This window comes from Haliotis cracherodii, unplaced genomic scaffold, assembly GCF_022045235.1.
Source record: "Haliotis cracherodii isolate W230 unplaced genomic scaffold, xgHalCrac1.p SCAF_6, whole genome shotgun sequence".
In the NCBI taxonomy this organism is placed as follows: Eukaryota; Metazoa; Mollusca; class Gastropoda; order Lepetellida; family Haliotidae; genus Haliotis; species Haliotis cracherodii.
In genome coordinates this window covers 69,023,738-69,045,527 of record NW_027266319.1, presented here as the reverse complement: position 1 = coordinate 69,045,527, position 21,790 = coordinate 69,023,738, and the positions used below count along the sequence as shown (strand labels likewise).

The 21,790-nt window shown below is 44.4% G+C and overlaps 1 protein-coding gene across 2 annotated transcripts; it reads right to left on the bottom strand.

The window, feature by feature from the left end:
* Window positions 1-2,409: 2,409 nt before the first annotated feature.
* On the bottom strand, window positions 2,410-21,730 carry LOC139445002 (POC1 centriolar protein homolog A-like). Of its 2 annotated transcripts, XM_071226044.1 has the most exons (14): window positions 21,632-21,730; window positions 20,051-20,135; window positions 18,968-19,047; window positions 17,901-17,992; window positions 16,754-16,862; window positions 14,826-14,896; window positions 11,793-11,900; window positions 11,446-11,561; window positions 10,284-10,417; window positions 9,476-9,544; window positions 8,948-9,070; window positions 6,790-6,873; window positions 6,208-6,405; window positions 2,410-4,337 (listed from the first exon to the last, which is right to left on the bottom strand). In XM_071226044.1, the coding sequence occupies exons 1-14, from the start codon at window positions 21,641-21,643 to the stop codon at window positions 4,233-4,235; spliced, it is 1,386 nt and encodes a 461-aa protein (XP_071082145.1). In that variant the 5' UTR covers window positions 21,644-21,730; the 3' UTR covers window positions 2,410-4,232. The 2 variants fall into 2 exon arrangements, with proteins under 2 accessions (XP_071082145.1, XP_071082146.1); XM_071226045.1 differs by lacking the exon at window positions 6,790-6,873.
* Between the last annotated feature and the right edge of the window lie 60 nt (window positions 21,731-21,790).

Below are 21,790 nucleotides of genomic sequence, written 5' to 3'. Positions count from 1 at the left end.
AAGTTGAATTAAGCTATATCTTTTTTAACCATGCGAACATTAGTGACTTTTAGTGTAACCATAGAGTTCTAGACAGTTTTTGTCATTAAACAATATATCACGTGACTAACCACGGGTCCGGGTAGTCCTGCGGCTACCTGGGTCCTACTCGATACCCGCCCGACCCGGGTACCCGAGTTACCCGTCCCAGCACTACTAATCATGATAGCTTGCTCTGGTACCCCAACTAGAAGACGACAATATTTTACTTTTCCAAGATTATGAGTTATCATTGTTACACTCGTTTGCACAGAGGCATGGTGGTGTCTGTCACGGTGCATGTGCTGTCCCCACTGTCATCTGGCGTTCAGTCCCCACTGAGATAATCACCTGCCATTCAGTCCCCACTCAGATAATCACCTGGCGTTCAGTCCCCACGGAGATAATCACCTGCCATTCAGTCCCCACGGAGATAATCACCTTGCGTTCAGTCCCCACGGAGATAATCACCTGTCATTCAGTCCCTACTAAGATAATCACCTGTCATTCAGTCCGCACTGAGATAATCACCTTGCGTTCAGTCCCTTCTGACATAATCACCTGTCATTCAGTCCCCACGGAGATAATCACCTGTCATTCAGTCCCCACGGAGATAATCACCTTGCGTTCAGTCCCTTCTGACATTATCACCTGGCATTCAGTCCCCACGGAGATAATCACCTGTCATTCAGTCCCTACTGAGATAATCACCTGTCATTCAGCCCCTTCTGACATAATCACCTGGCATTCAGTCCCCACGGAGATAATCACCTGTCATTCAGTCCCTACTAAGATAATCACCTGGCGTTCAGTCCCCACGGAGATAATCACCTTGCGTTCAGTCCCTTCTGACATAATCACCTGGCATTCAGTCCCCACTGAGATAATCACCTGTCATTCAGTCCCCACGGAGATAATCACCTGGCGTTCAGTCCCGACGGAGATAATCATCTGGCATTCAGTCCCCACGGAGATAATCACCTGGCATTCAGTCCCCACGGAGATAATCACCTGTCATTCAGTCCCCACGGAGATAATTACCTGTCATTCAGTCCCCACGGAGATAATCACCTGGCGTTCAGTCCCCACGGAGATAAACCCCTGGCGTTCAGTCCCTACTGAGATAATCACCTGGCGTTCAGTCCCTACTGAGATAATCACCTGGCGTTCAGTCCCCACGGAGATAAACCCCTGGCGTTCAGTCCCCACGGAGATAATCACCTGGCGTTCAGTCCCCACGGAGATAATCATCTGGCATTCAGTCCCCACGGAGATAATCACCTGGCATTCAGTCCCCACGGAGATCATCACCTGTCATTCAGTCCCCACGGAGATAATTACCTGTCATTCAGTCCCCACGGAGATAATCACCTGGCGTTCAGTCCCCACGGAGATAAACCCCTGGCGTTCAGTCCCTACTGAGATAATCACCTGGCGTTCAGTCCCTACTGAGATAATCACCTGGCGTTCAGTCCCCACGGAGATAAACCCCTGGCGTTCAGTCCCCACGAAGATAATCACCTGGTGTTCAGTCCCCACGCTTAAAGGAATTCCTGGTTTGGTGATATATTATATACTACTATTTACATGACGTACAATTATGGCTAACGTTATCGGGACAAAAACATGTAATTCTACTGTTGGGTCCACGGATTCATTTCCATGGCATATTTTCAACTATATCTTGACGAAATATGGAGAATTTGGTATTTCAGTAATCTACCGCAGTGTATGTATGTTATCATGATAAACCAGATGGGCTCTGGGGGTCAGATTTGTGTTTTTTTAAACAACGAACCTGATTTTTTTAGATAACACCTTGCAAAAATGTAATTTTTGTGGCAGGCAATTTTTTTCTTTTTCAACAGTCGGAAGAATAATGTTTTTTTCAAGAATTTGGGGACAATGTTTTTTTTTTCAATAAAATCCCAGCCATTTGCCATAACTGCCAACCAATCCCCATGCTAAAGCCTCCAAAAACAAACGTTCATGAGAACTGTCCTGGAATCAACTCAATGTACAGAGGGACGCCAGTCCGAACTATCAGAAATGATGGACACAACATGACACACTTGATGGACATATATATACAAGTTTATTGTACAGACTTTGTCAGTCAGACACCGCCTCATAGGCACAGTTAAACTACAGCTGTTGATATATATATATATATATATACAGGCACACATGATATACTCAGTGAATACACAGGCACACATATGTACAGCATAAGCAGAATACAGTCAGCGTGACACTGGGGTGATCAATGATCAATCAATGCCACAGGGAAACAATCGCAGCTCTCTGGAGAGAGAGTGAGTGAGTGAGTATAGCTTTACGCCGCTTTTAGCAACGTTCCAGCAATATCACAGCGGGGACACCAGAACATTGTACCCATGTTGGGAATCAAACCCAGGCCTTCTGCGTGACGAGCAAACACTTTAACCACAAGGCTACCCCATGCCCCATCTCTGGAGAGAACCAGGAACTGGATATTGGGTGCTTGGAACTAATTCAAATTCTTGTCTGATAGCTCAAAGTTGACAAACTAACAATTTAATATCAGCTAAATTATACAAAGATATAGATTCTGTTCCTCACAGGGCACATATTACACACGAGAATGGACATCAGAACCAGAGCAAGTTAGTTTGTAGTCCTCACAGAATCCTATCAGCACATGGGTGCAATATTGGTACTGCAAACTTGTGCCATTGATCCCGAGGTACCAGAGCAGGCACTTTGGTGTGATATTGGTCCTGTAGCCCTGTACCGCTGATCCCAGGACTGGAACTCAGTCGGATGATGTTTCACACACATTCCTCATTCAACCAAAGTTATTCTGTGACATATGTTACAAGTTCAATAACATCAAACAAAATGGTGGTGATGTGTCTAGCTGACCCTTCCTCCGGAATGATGACTTCTTCCTAGCAATCGGCACCCTACAACGTATTTGAGGCAAGTAAGAACTTATTTGTCTTGCATGTGTACACATCATAATCTGGACGATCGAGTCAACTCAGCTTTGTTTACTACTGAACACTAGAAATCTACACCAGCTGTACACTTGACAACATACAATCTGGTCAACTGCCACCACCAGACCCAGGGGTAACACTTGACGATAAACACTCTGGTCAACTGACACCACAAGACCCAGGGGTAGTTTTTGTTTGTTTTGTTTGTTGTTTAACACCGCACTCAGCAATATTCCAGCTATATGACGGCGGTCTGTAAAATAATCGAGTCTGGACCAGACAATCCAGTGATTGACATCATGAGCATCGATCCACACATTTGGGATGGATGACATGTATCAACCAAGTCAGCGAGCCGGACCACCCGATCCCGTTAGTCGCCAGTAACATGTAGATGAAGTCATAGCATCTGGAGGTCGAGTTGTTTTCTAGGTTTGTTGCATTTCTGTTATGGCCAGCGGTCCAGGTGACTTACAATGGAAGATGACAAACCCTCATGGCCAGAACCAGTCAACTTGAAGCTATTTGTTTTTTATTCTGCCCAAACGTTCATGAAGTAAACCACAAAACAACCACATGAGACCTTTGAAATAAACAAACTGTTGTTTACAATATTTTTGAGAAATTTGCAAAATGGGGCACGATACATGCATATGATTAAAACAGGTAAAAACAATGTTTTGTAATATCCGTGTCTACCCTGGCCTGGAGCTAAGCTGTATCAGGTTCTGAGCCATCTATTGCTAAGTGACACTGGTAGACATCAGCTGGTGAGGAAAGGATTTCTAAACGTACCACAGATAATAACGACACGTAATAACAGATCTGAGTAATAGGAACAAGACCAATGTTCCGATGACTATAAGACACACCTGTACAAGTATCACAGATTTTCATAAAGATAGAGAAATAATTTAAAACTACATCTACAACTGTGACATCCGACTGTGGCATAAGGTAGGGAGATTAGACAAGTGACACATGCTGAGGGTAGAGCTGCCTGCAGACAGCTGCCACGCCCAGCCACGCCCCCTGCAGCTCCAAGTAGGCCCGTGTTCGGTCTTGCACATCTTTTACCACTAAAGGATTCTTTAAATCTGAGCTGTAATTATTCTCTGTTCCTCAGTAAACCACATCACATGGCATTCAGAGAGACAGTGCTAGATGCCAGGATGTACATTGTGATGAAGATAGTTCTGTGGGGGATGACAAACGTCAGGGTACTGGACGCCGTCAGTCTGTGGGGCGAACTTGCAGGGTAATTTTTTGTTGGTTGTCCAAACACTCGCGTAGCTTGTTCTCTGTCATCGTCAGTCTCTGCTCCAGCAGCGACACAGTCTGGAATGTCAGAGGAGAAATGATAGCTAACAGAGTTGACAAAACAAGTCACAAAACAACGTTGATATCTTCACCACACAGGGAAAACAAGTACTCTCCATCTAAGACTACAATAAATTATCTAATATATTTTCATCCAATTCTGGGGGAATTATCAAAAAAAAATTATAGTTTATTTTATATCATATATATATAATACAAAAAAAAGTTAATCATGAAGTTTTTATCTGTTTGTTGTTTAACACCACACTTAGCAATATTCCAGCTATTGGCAGCCTATACATGAATTAAGTCCAGTGATTGACATCATGAGCATCGATCCACACAATTGAGATACGATGGCCTGACCACGAAACCCTCACGAGATTTAGTTGCCTCTAAGACAAGCATAGGTTGCTGGGGACCCACACTCTTACCTGGATTCCCCACAGGTGGGTATTTATAACGGACTATGGACATTAACTGTCTACAGAGGTGATTCCCAAGGTAAGGTGTTTTGTAGTGAGGCTGGCAGAGAAGAAACTCAATTATTTTCAGGCCTAATGCTAACAATATGATCATTTTACTTATTGAGAGCATTTACAGTGTAAGGGAGGGAACTCTGGATTACCCACAAACTGACACAAAGAGGTAGTCTCCGCTGCAGCCAGAAAAACTGAAGGCTAATATGTCACCATGTACTATTAATTTTAAATATTAGCATTTCTCAAAGTTGAATCTCTTGCTTAATACCAAGTACTGGCACCACAAGATGACCGACCGCCTTCTCATGAACAATTAAAAGATCTATGTTTTACTAGTCCGGGGCTAATCGACCAGCCTTGTCAAAACCTGGATTATCACCCCTGAGTAAGTGTCGCTTTGTATTGTTCACGACGTCCCATATATTCACACTAACATCAGACCAGGTTCTTCAGTTGTGTTACAATTTCAAGACATGGCACATTCTGCAGTATGAAAGGAAAGTCTCAATGACTGAAACATGAACTGCTGGAAACCTTTGCTGTACCATTACCAGACATTCAGGACACCAAGAATCCACATTCCGCTGAAGACCTGTGTTAGAATTGGTCTTCAGTAGTGAGTGAGTATGGTTTTACGCCGCTTTTAGCAATATTCCAGCAATATCACGGCGGGGAGTCACCGGAAATCGGCTTCACACATTGTACCCATGTCGGGAATCGAACCGGGGTCTTGGGCGTGACGAGCGAACGCTTTAACCACTAGGCTACCCCACCGCCCCTTGGTCTTCAGTAACCCGTGCTTGTCGCAAGAGGTGGGTAATGGCACCAGGTTGACAGACTCGCTGACTTGGTTGATGCATGTCATCGTATTCCAATTACATAGATCAATGCACATGTCATTCACTGGACTGTCTGGTCCAGACTCGATTATTTACAGATTGCTGTTATATAGCTGGAATATTGTATGTCTAGCTGGCCTGTCCTTGGAAGTGACTTGTCACTAAATGTCTGAGCGGGTTACCTGAGTCAGAAGTGACTTGTCACTAAATGTTTGAGTGGGTTACCGGAGTCAGAAGTGACTTGTCACTAAATGTTTGAGTGGGTTACCAGAGTCAGAAGTGACTTGTCACTAAATGTTTGAGTGGGTTACCAGAGTCAGAAGTGACTTGTCACTAAATGTTTGAGCGGGTTACCGGAGTCAGAAGTGACTTGTCACTAAATGTTTCAGCATGTTACCTGAGTCAGAAGTGACTTGTCACTAAATGTTTGAGCGTGTTACCTGAGTCAGTATGTCTAGCTGGCCTGAAGTGACTTGTCACTAAATGTTTGAGCGGGTTACCTGAGTCAGTATGTCTAGCTGGTCTGACCTTGGAAGTGACTTGTCACTAAATGTTTGAGCGGGTTACCTGAGTCAGTATGTCTAGCTGGCCTGCAATCTTCTCCATGAACTGAGTGAGCTGTGGCGGTATTGACCTCGACTCCAGGGGCTGTGTGACTGATGTGTAGTCCCGCGACCGCTGTGACATGGATGTGTCCACGTCCCGTGCGGAGGCCATGTCATAGTCCGAGTGGAGGTGATCTGACACACCATTAGACAGTGTGGGCTGAAACATAGACAAACACAACTCAGTGCTGAAGTACATGAAGGAGACACAAGGCAAGTCTATCTGTCTGATGATAACACTGCAGTAAAATGTCTAGTTGCTCATTTGTGAATAAAGAAAAAAACGTCATTATTGTGATCAAAGTAACTATGAACAAGAGACATTATCAGGGTTCAGTCTAGGAATTTTCTGACATGGGCCTTTTATGTGAAAATTTCAAATATTTCATACAGCTCAATGTTAAAATGCCCCTTGTATTTAAAAATGTAGGCCTTTTTTCAAACTTCAGAATTATCCCTGCATTATTTGTCATGAGAATACAGTATATCAGCAGCAAATTTTATATAGAAGCCAACACCCCACGCCATGCATGCATCTGTCTACCTGGGAGGAGAAGAGGACGGGGCCCACATCAGTGACCCCCGGGTCCTCATCGTCCATGCAGCGAACCTCTGACCGTGCATCAAGCTGAAACACATACAGTGCCTATGTAGGACATCCGATACACATGCAAGACATCCAATACACATGCAAGACACCCGATACACATGCAAGACATCCAATACACATGCAAAGCATCTGATACGCTTTGTGCAAGCGGATGACGATTGTAGCCGAAGTCTAAGATAGCGATCTTAAGGATTTACAATAATGGTAGCGCTAAGATCGCTTTAAGCGAGTAGACCCAGGAGCACAGGCTACAGACACCAGGAGCACAGGGTACAGACACCAGGAGCACAGGGTACAGACACCAGGAGCACAGGGTACAGACACCAGGAGCACAGGGTACAGACACCAGGGGCACAGGGTACAGACACCAGGAGCACAGGGTACATACACCAGGGGCACAGGGTACAGACACCGGGAGCACAGGGTACAGACACCAGGAGCACAGGGTACAGACACCGGGAGCACAGGGTACAGACACCAGGAGCACAGGGTACAGACACCAGGAGCACAGGGTACAGACACCAGGGGCACAGGGTACAGACACCGGGAACACAGGGTACAGACACCAGGAGCACAGGGTACAGACACCAGGGGCACAGGGTACAGACACCAGGGGCACAGGGTACAGACACCGGGAGCACAGGGTACAGACACCAGGAGCACAGGGGCACAGGGTACAGACACCAGGAGCACAGGGTACAGACACCGGGAACACAGGGTACAGACACCAGGAGCACAGGGTACAGACACCGGGAACACAGGGTACAGACACCAGGGGCACAGGGTACAGACACCAGGAGCACAGGGTACATACACCAGGGGCACAGGGTACAGACACCGGGAGCACAGGGTACAGACACCAGGAGCACAGGGTACAGACACCGGGAGCACAGGGTACAGACACCAGGAGCACAGGGTACAGACACCAGGAGCACAGGGTACAGACACCAGGGGCACAGGGTACAGACACCGGGAACACAGGGTACAGACACCAGGAGCACAGGGTACAGACACCAGGGGCACAGGGTACAGACACCAGGGGCACAGGGTACAGACACCGGGAACACAGGGTACAGACACCAGGAGCACAGGGGCACAGGGTACAGACAACAGGAGCACAGGGTACAGACACCGGGAACACAGGGTACAGACACCAGGAGCACAGGGTACAGACACCGGGAACACAGGGTACAGACACCGGGAACACAGGGTACAGACACCAGGGGCACAGGGTACAGACACCGGGAACACAGGGTACAGACACCAGGAGCACAGGGTACAGACACCAGGGGCACAGGGTACAGACACCAGGGGCACAGGGTACAGACACCGGGAATACAGGGTACAGACACCAGGAGCACAGGGTACAGACACCAGGGGCACAGGGTACAGACACCAGGAGCACAGGGTACAGACACCGGGAACACAGGGTACAGACACCGGGAACACAGGGTACAGACACCAGGGGCACAGGGTACAGACACCGGGAACACAGGGTACAGACACCAGGAGCACAGGGTACAGACACCAGGGGCACAGGGTACAGACACCAGGGGCACAGGGTACAGACACCGGGAATACAGGGTACAGACACCAGGAGCACAGGGTACAGACACCAGGGGCACAGGGTACAGACACCAGGAGCACAGGGTACAGACACCGGGAACACAGGGTACAGACACCAGGAGCACAGGGTACAGACACCAGGGGCACAGGGTACAGAAACCAGGGGCACAGGGTACAGACACCAGGAGTACAGGGTACAGACACCAGGGGCACAGGGTACAGACACCAGGGGCACAGGGTACAGACACCAGGAGCACAGGGTACAGACACCAGGAGCACAGGGTACAGACATCAGGAGCACAGCACAGGGTACAGACACACCAAGCACAGGGTACAGACACCAGGGGCACAGGGTACAGACACCAGGAGCACAGCACAGGGTACAGACACACCAAGCACAGGGTACAGACACCAGGGGCACAGGGTACAGACACCAGGGGCACAGGGTACAGACACCAGGAGCACAGGGTACAGACACCAGGGGCACAGGGTACAGACACCAGGGGCACTGGGTACAGACACTTACCCTTCTCGGAGACTTCCTCTGCGACCGTGGTGGTATATCTTCCACTGTTGGGGGCGCGGTGGATCGTCGGGGCAGCACCTGGTTGAAGTCTATCTGGTCAAAGTTGGTCTTCCAGGCCAGCACCTGCCACAAACACCAGGGACTTGATCAATGTGACAGGTCCATGACATACACAGCCAGCAAATGGACAGAAATCAGGGACCTATTGTTGGATTCTGAACCATTTTCATGCCTTTAGTTCAAGTGATCAATCCACTTCTAAATAGTGTGCTACCTTAAAAACTAACCACACTTGAACCCATAGGAAAATGTGAGAACTTGGTTGTGACAGGGAACTATATTAGCTTTCATAGTTTTGAGAGGGCATCACATTTCTGTATATACAGGTGGGAAGTGTTTCTGTCCCCGCTGCCACAGTGTTAAAGCCATCAAATCTACATGAGGTCTAGTGATGCAAGGGAGACAATACCCAGAATGTCAAAGTTATCTCCCTTGAGACAATATCCGGAAGCTTCACAATAAACCCACCTGTTCGTCTGCACCACCGGTTGAGAAATACTCTCCATTTCTTGAAAATGCCACAGCAGTCACTGGGCCCTATAATGAAACACACATGTTAATATCAAATAAACCAGCTGGTTTGAATGACATCAGCAGAGTTACAGATAAGCTGCATATTTGCGTAAAATACACCCAAAAACTATTCAAAACCCAAATACTTTCAATAACCTTGCGTACATAAACGCATGCATTAAATGGAAAACGCAAATTTTTAAAACAGCGCCCATCAATACCATATAAAGTCTTTTCAGCATGCGTAAAACGTTAATTAAAGTTAATTTCCGAAACACAATTACAAGCTAATTTACTTTCCGAGTCAAGTCTTTACTTAGGACACTTATATACATCTAAAACATAATTTCATTATTTTTGTAAAATTTCAAAATGCTTACTCATTTTGGAAAAAAAACAATATAGTGATGAATAAATGAGTGAAATTATATTAGTTACTCAATGAAAAATGTAATAACCCAATTAAAATAGAAACCCTAATGTAAAACCTCAATTGCTCAAAAAGATATCTGAAGCTCTGCTTCTTTTACCATTGACTGTATTCAGGTCTAGCAAAGAAAACCAGCAGAGAGCAACCAAACTATGGAATAACTACACCCTTTAAATAGAAACAGCAAATTACAAACATGACACAATTCCCATAAAGTGTGCATCTCAAATATTAAAACCCGTCACATTTTCAATGGCACCAAACCCAGTAAATCATGAATGCGGGCTCGGTTTGTTGCAGTCTCCTTTGAAAATGTGGGGAATTGACCAGTACCTGATGGCCATGTAGAGTGTAGAAGATCCTGCCCTCCAACAGGTCAAATATCTTGACCGTGGCATCGTCGGAGCCTGTGAGGAGGTAGTTGCCGCTGGAGTGGAAGGACAGGCTGTTGACGGCGGCGGTGTGAGCTGGACGAACACAAATATTAAAGACATGGGAAGTTGGTTTTGTTGCTTAACGATGCACACAGCAATATTTCAGCTTTGTGATGGCGGTCTGGAAGTATTTGAGTCTGGTCCAGGGAACATTGGTTACGATGGTATGCTGCCAACCAGAACCCTACCTGACAACCCGATCCATTTAGTCGCCTCGCACAACACGCAGAAGTTACTGGGGACCTATCATCTTCCCGAGGCAAGAGAGTTAATTGACTATAAAAGTCCAGTTTCCACCCTTGCCGAACTAGGCTGGTATTATGGAGTTGCATTTTGGCTAGACTAACGAGTCTATGCATGGTCCAATCAAAATCACGCACCTAAATCAAAATCCGGTTCGTAAACTGTCGTTCAAATTTTGATCGATTGCAGGATTTGCAAAGCATGTGCACCGCCAACTCATTGTCAGCAGATATTTTTCATATCTTTTTATGTTTTTAATCAAGGTGCTCAGATGATTTGATGCAGACGCAAGTGATACAAGAGGTGGAATGTGATTGGTCCATAGGAAAGGCTTAGAAGGGACATAACTGGTAATAGCCACTGGTGGCGCTACGATCGAGCCCAGTAATTCCAGCCAAGTTCGGCAAGGGTGGAAACTTGACTTTTAAAGGCAGTTAACTCTCTTGCCTCGAGAAGAAACACCAGATACTTAAATTTGTGGATAATGGTAATAATCATGATATCTTGTTAATTAAGTCTCATAGGAAGTCACACAGCGGTACTTATGATGTACACACACTGCAACACATCAGCTGACAAAAATGTTCCGAATCACTGCATTATATGCAAGTACAGAAAAACCAAATGTCCAACACAGATCAACAGCCGTAGATCACTAATACCAAATATTTACAAAATCTCAAATAAAAAAGATGCTGTGAGCAGCATCCTTCTCGCATCTCGTCTTTGCTTGTCCAGTCGTCAATAAACATAAGTCACGTGACATAAGGTTCTGCCGTCTGTTAAAATTAAAACACCTGCTTGTAGGGATCACTTACCGACATGGTTCTGCAGTATCTTGTTCATCCTGATGTCCCACACCTTCACTCCTCCGTCCGTGCTGGCCGAGGCGATGCAGGTGCCGCTCGGGTGGAACTCCACATGGTTCACAAACCTGCACAGCAAACACGCACAAGTCAGACCACACACCACAGCATGTAGCTCTGGGGGAAGGTCTACATCATCAAGACATGTACCACTTCAGTAAAACCCACGAGTATCAAAGAAATCAAGGCAAACTGCAACACTTCGCAACAGAGAATGACAACATGCAGGATGAGATAACTCCTTTTCCATATCGCGTTTGCCGACGTTAGGTATTTTCTATCCACCACTGTCAACTCACCCTCCTGTTTCGTAGAAGGTGTGGACGCATTCCTTGCTCTGTCGGTCCCACAGCCGCACGGTCTTGTCATCACTGCCCGAAACCAGCAACCGATTGTCCGGAGAAAACCTGCAGCACAACATATGAAAGTGTTCGTACACAAAATATGACGAGTTTGTACACAAAATATGATGGTATTTGTACACAAAATATGACGTATTTGTACACAAAATATGATGGTATTTGTACACAAAATATGATGGTATTCGTACACAAAATATGACGTATTTGTACACAAAATATGAAGGTATTTGTATGCAACATATGAAGGTCTTCGTACACAACACATAAGGGTAATCGTTTACAACATATGAAGGTATTAGTACACAACACATGAAGGTATTCGTACACAACACATGAAGGTATTTGTACACAACATATGACAGTATTTGTACACAAAATATGAAAGTATTCGTAGACAACACATGAAGGTATTCGTACACAACACATGATGGTATTCGTACACAACACATAAGGGTATTCGTATACAACACATGAAGGTATTTCTACACTAGACAGCAGTATTCTTACACAGACAAACTCGTATATCACGACTTACATATTTCTTGCTAATCAATTAACAAATGAAGATACAATTAACTTTGTGCGTTGCTCACTTTGTTTTACTTCTATTCATTTACATAAAGTTGTTAGAGTGGTTGCAGAGGTGACAGCTAATTTGTTTACAAAAGATGCCCCAAAATGTATGTTTCAGAGTCAAATTGTCATTTATACATATCCTGACTCAAACTATTGCCTATCAACTCGTTTACTCAGGTAACGAAAACTTAATGAACTTTGTTCCTAGAGAACTGAAAAAACAGCTCACCCGAATGCACCCCTGGTCTGCACATGTGCACCAGAAACACGTGACCAAGCCAGCATACTAGTCACTCTCACGTTTCCCTTACCTAACGGCCAAGACACAGGGGAAGCAGGGTGCCCAGGATGGCTGGGTGAGTGCTGTAGGGTTTGAGTCAGGATAAGTATGAATGATATTTTTATTCTATAAAAATACACATTTTGCCTTATCCTGACTCACACTATTGCCTGAATCCCATGGAAGGTGGTGGATTCCACTTGTGAGTGGTTCAGATCGAGGACTGTTCTCATAACCCCTTAGAAACATGATATCCCTCTTACTTCTTCTTTATATCATAATGGGGTGCCACCTCCTACATGTGAAAGAGAGGAGTAAATCTGATAGATTTCGTGGATTTTGTAAAGTTCGCTGTGGAAAATAGTTTTCTGCTTACTGCGCAGTGGGAGAGGGCAAATGAAGATAAGCGTCCTGTAGGTCGAGACTGATCAGGGAATCATTGACATTGATTCTAGTCATGAGCAGTCTCAAAGAAGTTAGATGAAAGTAGGGAGGACATTCCAGGTGATGCTTGTTCAAGATGGCGAGATTGTGTGTTATCCAAGTCCTTCGTGGGCTCCAGGAACACAGGGGAATAGATTCCTTAATGCCCAACTGGATCGCGAACAATCTCAACAGCCTGCTTAAGAACCAGAAGCTGTATGGTCTGGAGCAAGAGTGGGCCTGATGAGGGGGTGGGAGTCTGCCTGATGAGGGGGTGGTAGTCCGCCTGATGAGGGGGTTGGAGTCCGCCGGATGAGGGGGTGGGAGTCTGCCTGATATGGGGGTTGAAGTCCGCCTGATGAGGGGGTGGGAGTCTGCCTGATGAGGGGGTGGGAGTCCGCCTAATGAGGGGGTGGGAGTCCATCTGATGGGGGGGTGGGAGTCCGCCTAATGAGGGGGTGGGAGTCCGCCTAATGAGGGGATGGGAGTCCGTCTGATGGGGGATGGGAGTCCGTCTGATGGGGGAGTGGTAGTCCGCCTGATGAGGAGGTGGGAGTCCGCCTGATGAGGGGATGGGAGTCCGCCTGATGAGGGTGTGGGAGTCCGCCTGATGAGGGGATGGGAGTCCGCCTGATGAGGGGGTGGGAGTCCGCCTGATGAGGGGATGGGAGTCCGCCTGATGAGGGGGTGGGAGTCCGCCTGATGAGGGTGTGGGAGTCCGCCTGATGAGGGGATGGGAGTCCGCCTGATGAGGGGGTGGGAGTCCGCCTGATGAGGGGGTGGGAGTCCGCCTGATGAGGGGGTGGGAGTCCGCCTGATGAGGGGGTGGGAGTCCGCCTGATGAGGGGGTGGGAGTCCGCCTGATGAGGGGATGGGAGTCCGCCTGATGAGGGGGTGGGAGTCCGCCTGATGAGGGGGTGGGAGTCCGCCTGATGAGGGGGTGGGAGTCTGCCTGATGTGTGTGGGAGATACCAGGATACCAGCGCCTGCCTCTACCGTCACCACCCCTGGGCTTGTGTTGGTGACAGCAGGGTTAATAATTGCCTTGTATGTTCATGACTTTTGCTACGAAGGGAGGAAGAAGAAGTGTGAGGTGCCTTAAGAGAGCTGCGCCTAGGCTGATAACTGCCTGTTTTAGCTGGTTTAAATTCAGACTGATTGTAGACGTACTCCAAAGGTGGAGGGAGGAAGCTACACAACTAGTGGGTTCAACAACCTCTGTAGCCAGGACCTCTCACAGCTCTGTCTATGAAGTTAAAAAACAGCAGTAGAAGCGTTAAGGTAGTTATGCAGGATAAGATAAAAAAAAAGAGTTAATTTTGTTAGGATGGCTCCGATTCAAAAGCTCAGGAAATTATTACCCACCCACTCAACGGAAATATGAGAGAGTGATGAGTATAACGGATTTGTTACATGTTTCCGGTACACATGCACAGACCAGGCATGCGTTCAGGAGAGCTGTTTCTTTCTGATCTCCAGGAACACGGTTCCGGAAGTTTTCACTACCTGTCGGAAACGAGTTGAGAGGCAATAGTATAGGTCAGGATAAGGTAAAATCTAGTATCTGATATGATTATGAGATTCCCAACAGGTCCATGATCAAGGTAGGACACAGATGCTCGTTAATATCCTCTACTTATCATGTAAATAACTGTGCAGCTATATTAACTTCCATGGGGGCGTGGACGTACCTGGCACAGCGGACCCAGTTCATGTGTTGTGTGAGGGAAAAGATGAACTTCTGGCGGTGAACCGTCCACAGCTGTAATCAGAACACAAGTGTGGTCACAGAAGTGTCACAGAGGTCATCATAAACAATGCTATAAACACGATACACTTCTGATAAAAACAATTTCTTGGGTATTTAAGCAACTTGTGTCACAACAGAAAGTAACTTCAAGATTTTGACAACACTGTGATCTCTAAACGTGCAGTTATATTTTCTAGTGATCTTCACTTTGTTTGACAACTGAATTATCTCCCTTTCCATGAGATAGTACTTCCATTTTCGTGTGAGACACTGGTTTTAGTAGTATCTTAACATTTCTTTTGTACATGAGTGAGGTAGTGAGTCTGGTTTTACGCCGCTATTAGCAATATTCCAGCAATATCAGGGCGGGGGACACCAGAAATGGGCTTCACACGTTGTACGGATGTTGGAATTGAACCCGGGTCTTCAGCATGAAGAGCGAACGCTTTAACCACTAGGCTACCCGACTGCCCCTTTTGTACACGAACATTAGTCAAACTGGAACATGATCGCAACCAACATGGTACTTTGGGCTGTCTGTTGGGTTTATGTGTAGTGAGTGTGTGGTGTGTGTGTGAGTGAGTGAGTTGTGTTTAACGCCGCTTTTAACAGTATTCCACTTATATCACGGCGTATCAGCTTAAGGTGAGGTGAAATTTGGTTTAATGCTGCATCCAAGATTATTGCACTTATATAGCGACATGCATGCATGTGTGTGTGGCTGCTTGTACTAGTCCGGACTTACGCCGATTTATAGAGCTAGCTCATCGAGATACCATGCCGCAGTTTAACATGAATACCCCACTCAGACACAGTATACTGACTCCGAGCCGACCAGTCCTTGTTTTAGCCCCTTAATGCCGAGCGCCAGACAGGGTAACAACAAGTATGTATGTGTATCAGCTTGATTTGGGAGGAAACCCCGAAGTTATGCAGGTCTCAGACATTTACCAGGATTCGAACCCACAATCTTAAGTTTCTGGATTGCCCAAGAGGAGCAACTCTGCAAAGCGCAGAATCGCATCACCTTAGACGACTGGGCCACCCGTGCCCCCTAGTCTGTGTGTGGTGTGTGATGTGTCTGTTGCATATATTGAGTGTTGTGTTTGTGTAATGAGTTTTCTGTGAGTTTTGTGTGTGGAGTGAGTGTGTATGTATTGTGTGTTGTATTGTGTGTTGTGTTTGTGAGTGTGTTGTGTTTGAGTAGTGTGTATCTGTGTGTGAGTGCTGTGTGTGTATAAGTGTGTAGTGTATTATGTGTGTTGTGAGTGTTATACATGTGTAGTGTGTTGTCTGTAAGTGTATTATGTGTGTGTAATGAATGTGTGTGTAATGAATGTGTGTGTAGGGTGTCTGTTGTGAGTGTGTTGTGTGTGTATGTATTGTGTGTGTAGTGTGTGTGAGTTAGTATTATGTGTGTGTTATGTGTTGTGAGTGCTATTTAAGAAATAAAGTTTTCTCTACCCCCATGTGTAGTGTAATAAAGTATAGTTTTGCCCTTAACTAATATAGTTAAAGCATCAGGACGCTTGGGTAACTAAAAAAGTGTACTTTATCACAGGATTAAGTAGTCAGTGCCCTTGATCTTTTAGCACAGCATCTATGAAACATTTGTTGTGTGTGTGGTGTGTGTGTTTTTGTTTGTTGTGTTTGTGTGTTATTGTGTGTGTGTGTGGTGTGTCTGTTGTGTGTGTGGTGTGTGTGTTTTTGTTTGTTGTGTGTGTGGTTTTTTGTGTGTGTGTGGTGTGTCTGTTGTGTGTGTGGTGTGTCTGTTGTGTGGTGTGTTTGTGTTGTGTGTGTTTTTTTGTGTGTTGTGTGTGTGTGACTATTGTGTGTGTGTGTGTGGTGTGTGTATGTGTGTGTTGTCACCTTGATGGTCTTATCATCGGATGCTGTACACAGAGTCTGCCCATCACTAGAGAAGTCCACACTACGGACCGTTGCTGTGTGAGCTTTGAATACAGTCGATTCTCCTTTCCTGGAAACAAAACTTCATTTCAGTCATGTTGAAGACATATTAAGGAGCATGAGGTACCGACTATTTTGGTGGCCAAATGTGATTTAAAACTATGATTGGTGATCTAAATGTATGAAATGCTCGCCACTTGGCTACCTAAAAGAAACAACTGGTGACAATATCTGTGTCAGATATCTGTTGGCTCATAAAAACTTAGGTTTGGCTCATAAAATATTCATGTTAAGAGCCGCTTGGCTCCCTTAGAGGGCTGATGGGAAGAGAGTCTCCATCTAACATTCTGCTGTCACAGTAGTATAACTATATATGTCCCATGTTGGTAGTCCGTATATGTACTGATGTCGGTATGTGTACTGATGTCGGTATACGTTCTGATGTCGGTATACGTACTGATGTCAGTATACGTACTGATGTCGGTATATGCTCTGATGTCGGTACATGTACTGATGTCGGTATACGTTCTGATGTCGGTATACGTACTGATGTCGGTATACGTTCTGATGTCGGTATACGTTCTGATGTCGGTATACGCTCTGATGTCGGTATATGTTCTGATGTCGGTATATGTTCTGATGTCGGTATATGTTCTGATGTCGGTATATGTTCTGATGTCAGTATACGTACAGATGTCGGTATACATTCTGATGTCGGTATACGCTCTGATGTCGGTATTTGTTCTGATGTCGGTGTATGTTCTGATGTCGGTATATGTTCTGATGTCGGTATATGAACTGATGTCGGTATATGTACTGCTGTTGATATATGTACTAATGGCATATGTACTGATGTCGGTATACGTACAGATGTCGGTATATGAACTGATGTTGGTATATGTACTGCTGTCGGTATATGTACTGATGTCGGTACATGAACTGATGTCGGTATATGTACTGCTGTTGATATATGTACTAATGGCATATGTACTGATGTCGGTATACGTACAGATGTCGGTATATGAACTGATGTTGGTATACGTACTGCTGTCAGTATATGTACTGATACTACACAATATCCTGGCAGCAACTATCTCCATGGACTTACACACTTGGTATCCAGAGCCGCACTGTCTTGTCCCTGGACGCTGATGCCACGAGGTGACCGGACGGGGAGAACTGGACAGACATGACTGCATCCTGCAGCACAAACATCACATGTTGCAGACCATGTTGTCATGGTTACCTGACGACCTCATCCCTTAATCTCAAGACAGGGGTTAAGCAGAGCGTGACTCACTATTGCACTGTGACGACTGAACCACTGTATGTTAATGGATGTTAATTGCCATACGGAGGAATATTTATAAACTAAAACTTAAGTAACTGTTTCTTCATATTTGCTACAACTATATCAAACATGCTGACGTCAGTTAGATTGTGATATGTGACATTCTTAGAAATCCCATGAAGCATTTATCTATAGTGACAGCCATCATGGGGGTTTTACCCTTTACTACTGGGCCACAGACATTAGCGGAGATAGTGAGTGAGTGAGTTGGGTTTTTTGGCGTACCCAAGGGACATAACTCTGCACAGACATTGTTCAGACATGGCGGAGCTTGGAAGAAGATGTTTGTTGTAACATGTGTTTCTATTGGATAGAAATTGGTTTCTAATCACGCTCGTTTTTGTCATAATCTGCCATAAAGATCACGATTGGTCAAATTCAAGCATGTGACCTAAATCAGCCAATCAGATTACAGTAATGGTTACCTTCCTCATGTATGATCATTTTCAAAGTTAGACGAAAGATTTTGGTTAAATTGTTGTTTCTAGAAATATTCAACGGTTTGGGAGTTCTGCTCCGGAAACAAGCACTTCCCTCGTTTTCAGTGAAGTCCAACTTGTCATATTAATAAAACAAAATTTAAAAAACTAAAATCCCAAATTATCAAAAAGCACCAGTCCACCATGAGCCTGATCTGCATTGCAAGGTTCATCCAGAAATATTCAACGGTTTAGGAATTCTGCTCCGGAAACAGAAAACAGACGGACGAACATGCTGATCGCTATATAACCCCCGTTTTTCAAATGAGGGAAAAAAAAAAGCAATCAAGTGAGATGATTAGTTGGTTCATGTTGTTAGTTCCTTGTCCTGCATCATATACACACCTTGTGGCCTACAAATCTGTAAGCCCTCATCTTTGGCTTAAAGTTCCACACCATCAGACAAGAATCCATTGACCCAGAGGCTGAAACAATTCACAAGTTGCATTTACCATGATCAGAACAATATGTTCATTTCTGGATGCTAAGCATCTGTCATGTCATGAGATACTGAGACTTTATCCCAAGTCATACAATATGAGAGCAAGTATGTCAACAGTAACAACACTTGCAGTTGAGTCATGAGGCAGCAATATGGGAGGTTTTGCCAGACATCATATATTCAGTCAAAGTGGTTGCTATGGAAACTTCATAATATTTCTTTTAAATCATATTCTGTCAAAAGGCACCAGTTCACCACTACTAGACCTATTTATGTGCCAAGTTTGGTGAAGAAATATTGTAAAGTTTTCAAGATCCGCTCCGGAAAGGAACACTACCACAATTTCCAGTTTAAATCAAAGTCAATGCCAAAGTCAAAAAGTAATTTTTTCAAATATCCCAAACTATCAAAAGGCATCAGTTCACCACAAGACCTATCTATGTGCCAGGTTGGGTAAAGATATCTCTCGTGGTTTTTGAGTCCTGTCTTCAATATAACATACAGCCTGCAGTGTCGGTGATGGATTGTCTTCAATACTAGTATGTCCATATAGCCTACAGGCTGCTCAGCATGTTCAGGGTTGTGAAATCAGTAAAATGTCTGGAAATGAAAGTTACATTGCCATGCTTTGACACCCCAAAATTATTACTGAACGTCCCCTTAGCTTGAAAAACCACGGAGGCCTGCATGGAGGAAAGCCCAAGTGATGCAGGGCCTAGATGTTGACCACTTTGGTGAAACACACGAGCATGTATGGTGCTGACAAACCTAGAAACATGTTAGGGGCAATCCGGGATTCAAACACACGATATTCGGTTCCTGCCACGGCCAAGGGGCGGAACTCTGCACAGCAAGCTGCAGCACCTTAGACAAAGTTCTAGGAGACCCATGTCACAGCTCATCCAAGAGAGACATGTACAACCGTATTCATTAAACCCAACCACAATAACATCCATTTCATAATGAGAAGAAGAAATGGTTCTCACCCAGCTGTGTCATGTTGGGGCTGAAGTCCACCGCGGTGATCGTGTCGCGGTGACCCCGGAAGTGCCTCTCCAAGGATGGATCTTCCTGGGAACATATCAACAAGTTTAATACTAATCTATGATATGTTAACAATGAAATCTACTGTAAACAAGACTCGGCAATATTCCAGCTACATCATTGTACATGACAGAAGCAAGTAAAGAATGAAATCTGGACCAGACATTCCGGTGATCCACACATCTGGGATACTATTACCAGATAAACCTACTGTGTTTTGAAATTTGATGTAGTCCCGCTGTAGAGTAGATACCTCTTTATCTTTATTTTGAACTGAGCGCTTTAGTTTCAAAATGCTAAACGAATATATTTCTATAACAAACTTTTTGAATTAACATTCTATTATACATTTATAGCAATCAGTTTTTGCATTGTGTCCATGGTGTTTGGGGTAATTATTTTATATAAGATTGGGTCATAAATCTAGGTCTGATGTAGTGAATATATTCCATGTTAATATGTGATATGCATATGGCAGAGCAGCAAAAGAGGGATTGCCCGCTGAGTTGCGAAAAACATCGATCAAAGGATTAACCAATGATGAGTTGATTGATTAATCACTGTTGATACAGTAGAACATGGATATAACGAACTACAAGGGACCGGAGAAATCAGTTCATCATAAATGTTATTCATGATATACATATCTGATTGGAAATGTCCGCCATCTTGGGTCAAACAAAATACAATGCACGTAATTGCAGCCTTTACTTGTATTAGCAGTGATCACTTCATATCATTCAAATAACCCTAATCATTTCATAACATTATTTTAATAACATTAAATTCAGAACATTTTTAGATGGCAACAAAATACTACAAACTGTCATAGGTTATTGTGACGTGTTTCGAAAGTTTGTGATACTGTATTCCGATGGGTAGGCCAAATTAAACCTCCCCTACACGATGAAATCTGGTGTTATGTCCTGATCAGATGAACAGATGGAAATTAATCGAACAACTTTAAACAGAATTTTTTAGCAGAAATATTTAAAAAAGATTGTCAACTCACTGGTTTACAAATACCCAAGGGATCAAAATATATTCCATACCAAAATGTGAATAACATGAGTATATTACAGCACCAGCTAATAAAATAGAATCAAACATGCTTGGTACAGGCTAAGATACATCATTGTCCAATGCAGATGCTTAAAGAATATGATTTATTATTTCCATAATTATAACGTCAAATTACAGCTGTTCTCAAAGAGTCGAATGTCATGTGTGCATGTCACGACATGTTTGTAAACATTCCCAAGAATGAACGATTCAGCTTTGTTGACATCTTATTTGAATTCTTTTCTCTCTAGTTTTTTGTACAAACATTAACTTGCCATCATTGAAGCTTGTTACAAAAGAGAACATGATAAATAATCTCGAATAATAGAAAATATATGGCATTTAGGGGCTTAGCTGTCAAATATTTTGTGAAAAGGAAGCCGAGTGAATATTGTTTCAGTTTCAAACTTTGAATGCATTGTCAACAGATTTAGTTATCTACTTTCCCTAACCGTACTTACGAGTGTTGTCATTTTTACTATCTGCTATTTCCTCTTTCGTGCACCAAATACCAATGGAATTCAGGCCTGATCATGTAGCAACGACTTTCAAATTATGGCGCTAAGTGTCACAATTGCGCATGACGACAGAACTAATATCCGCTTCCTGTACGGACGAGT

Bases quoted from the DNA above. Each gene is read 5' to 3' on its own strand.
- LOC139445002 (XM_071226044.1), bottom strand. The intron at 11,901-14,825 runs GTACGTCCACGC...GTTGTGCTGCAG, and splicing joins AACTGGGTCCGCTGTGCCAG to GTTTTCTCCGGACAATCGGT. The intron at 11,562-11,792 runs GTGAGTTGACAG...TTTGCTGTGCAG, and splicing joins ACCTTCTACGAAACAGGAGG to GTTTGTGAACCATGTGGAGT.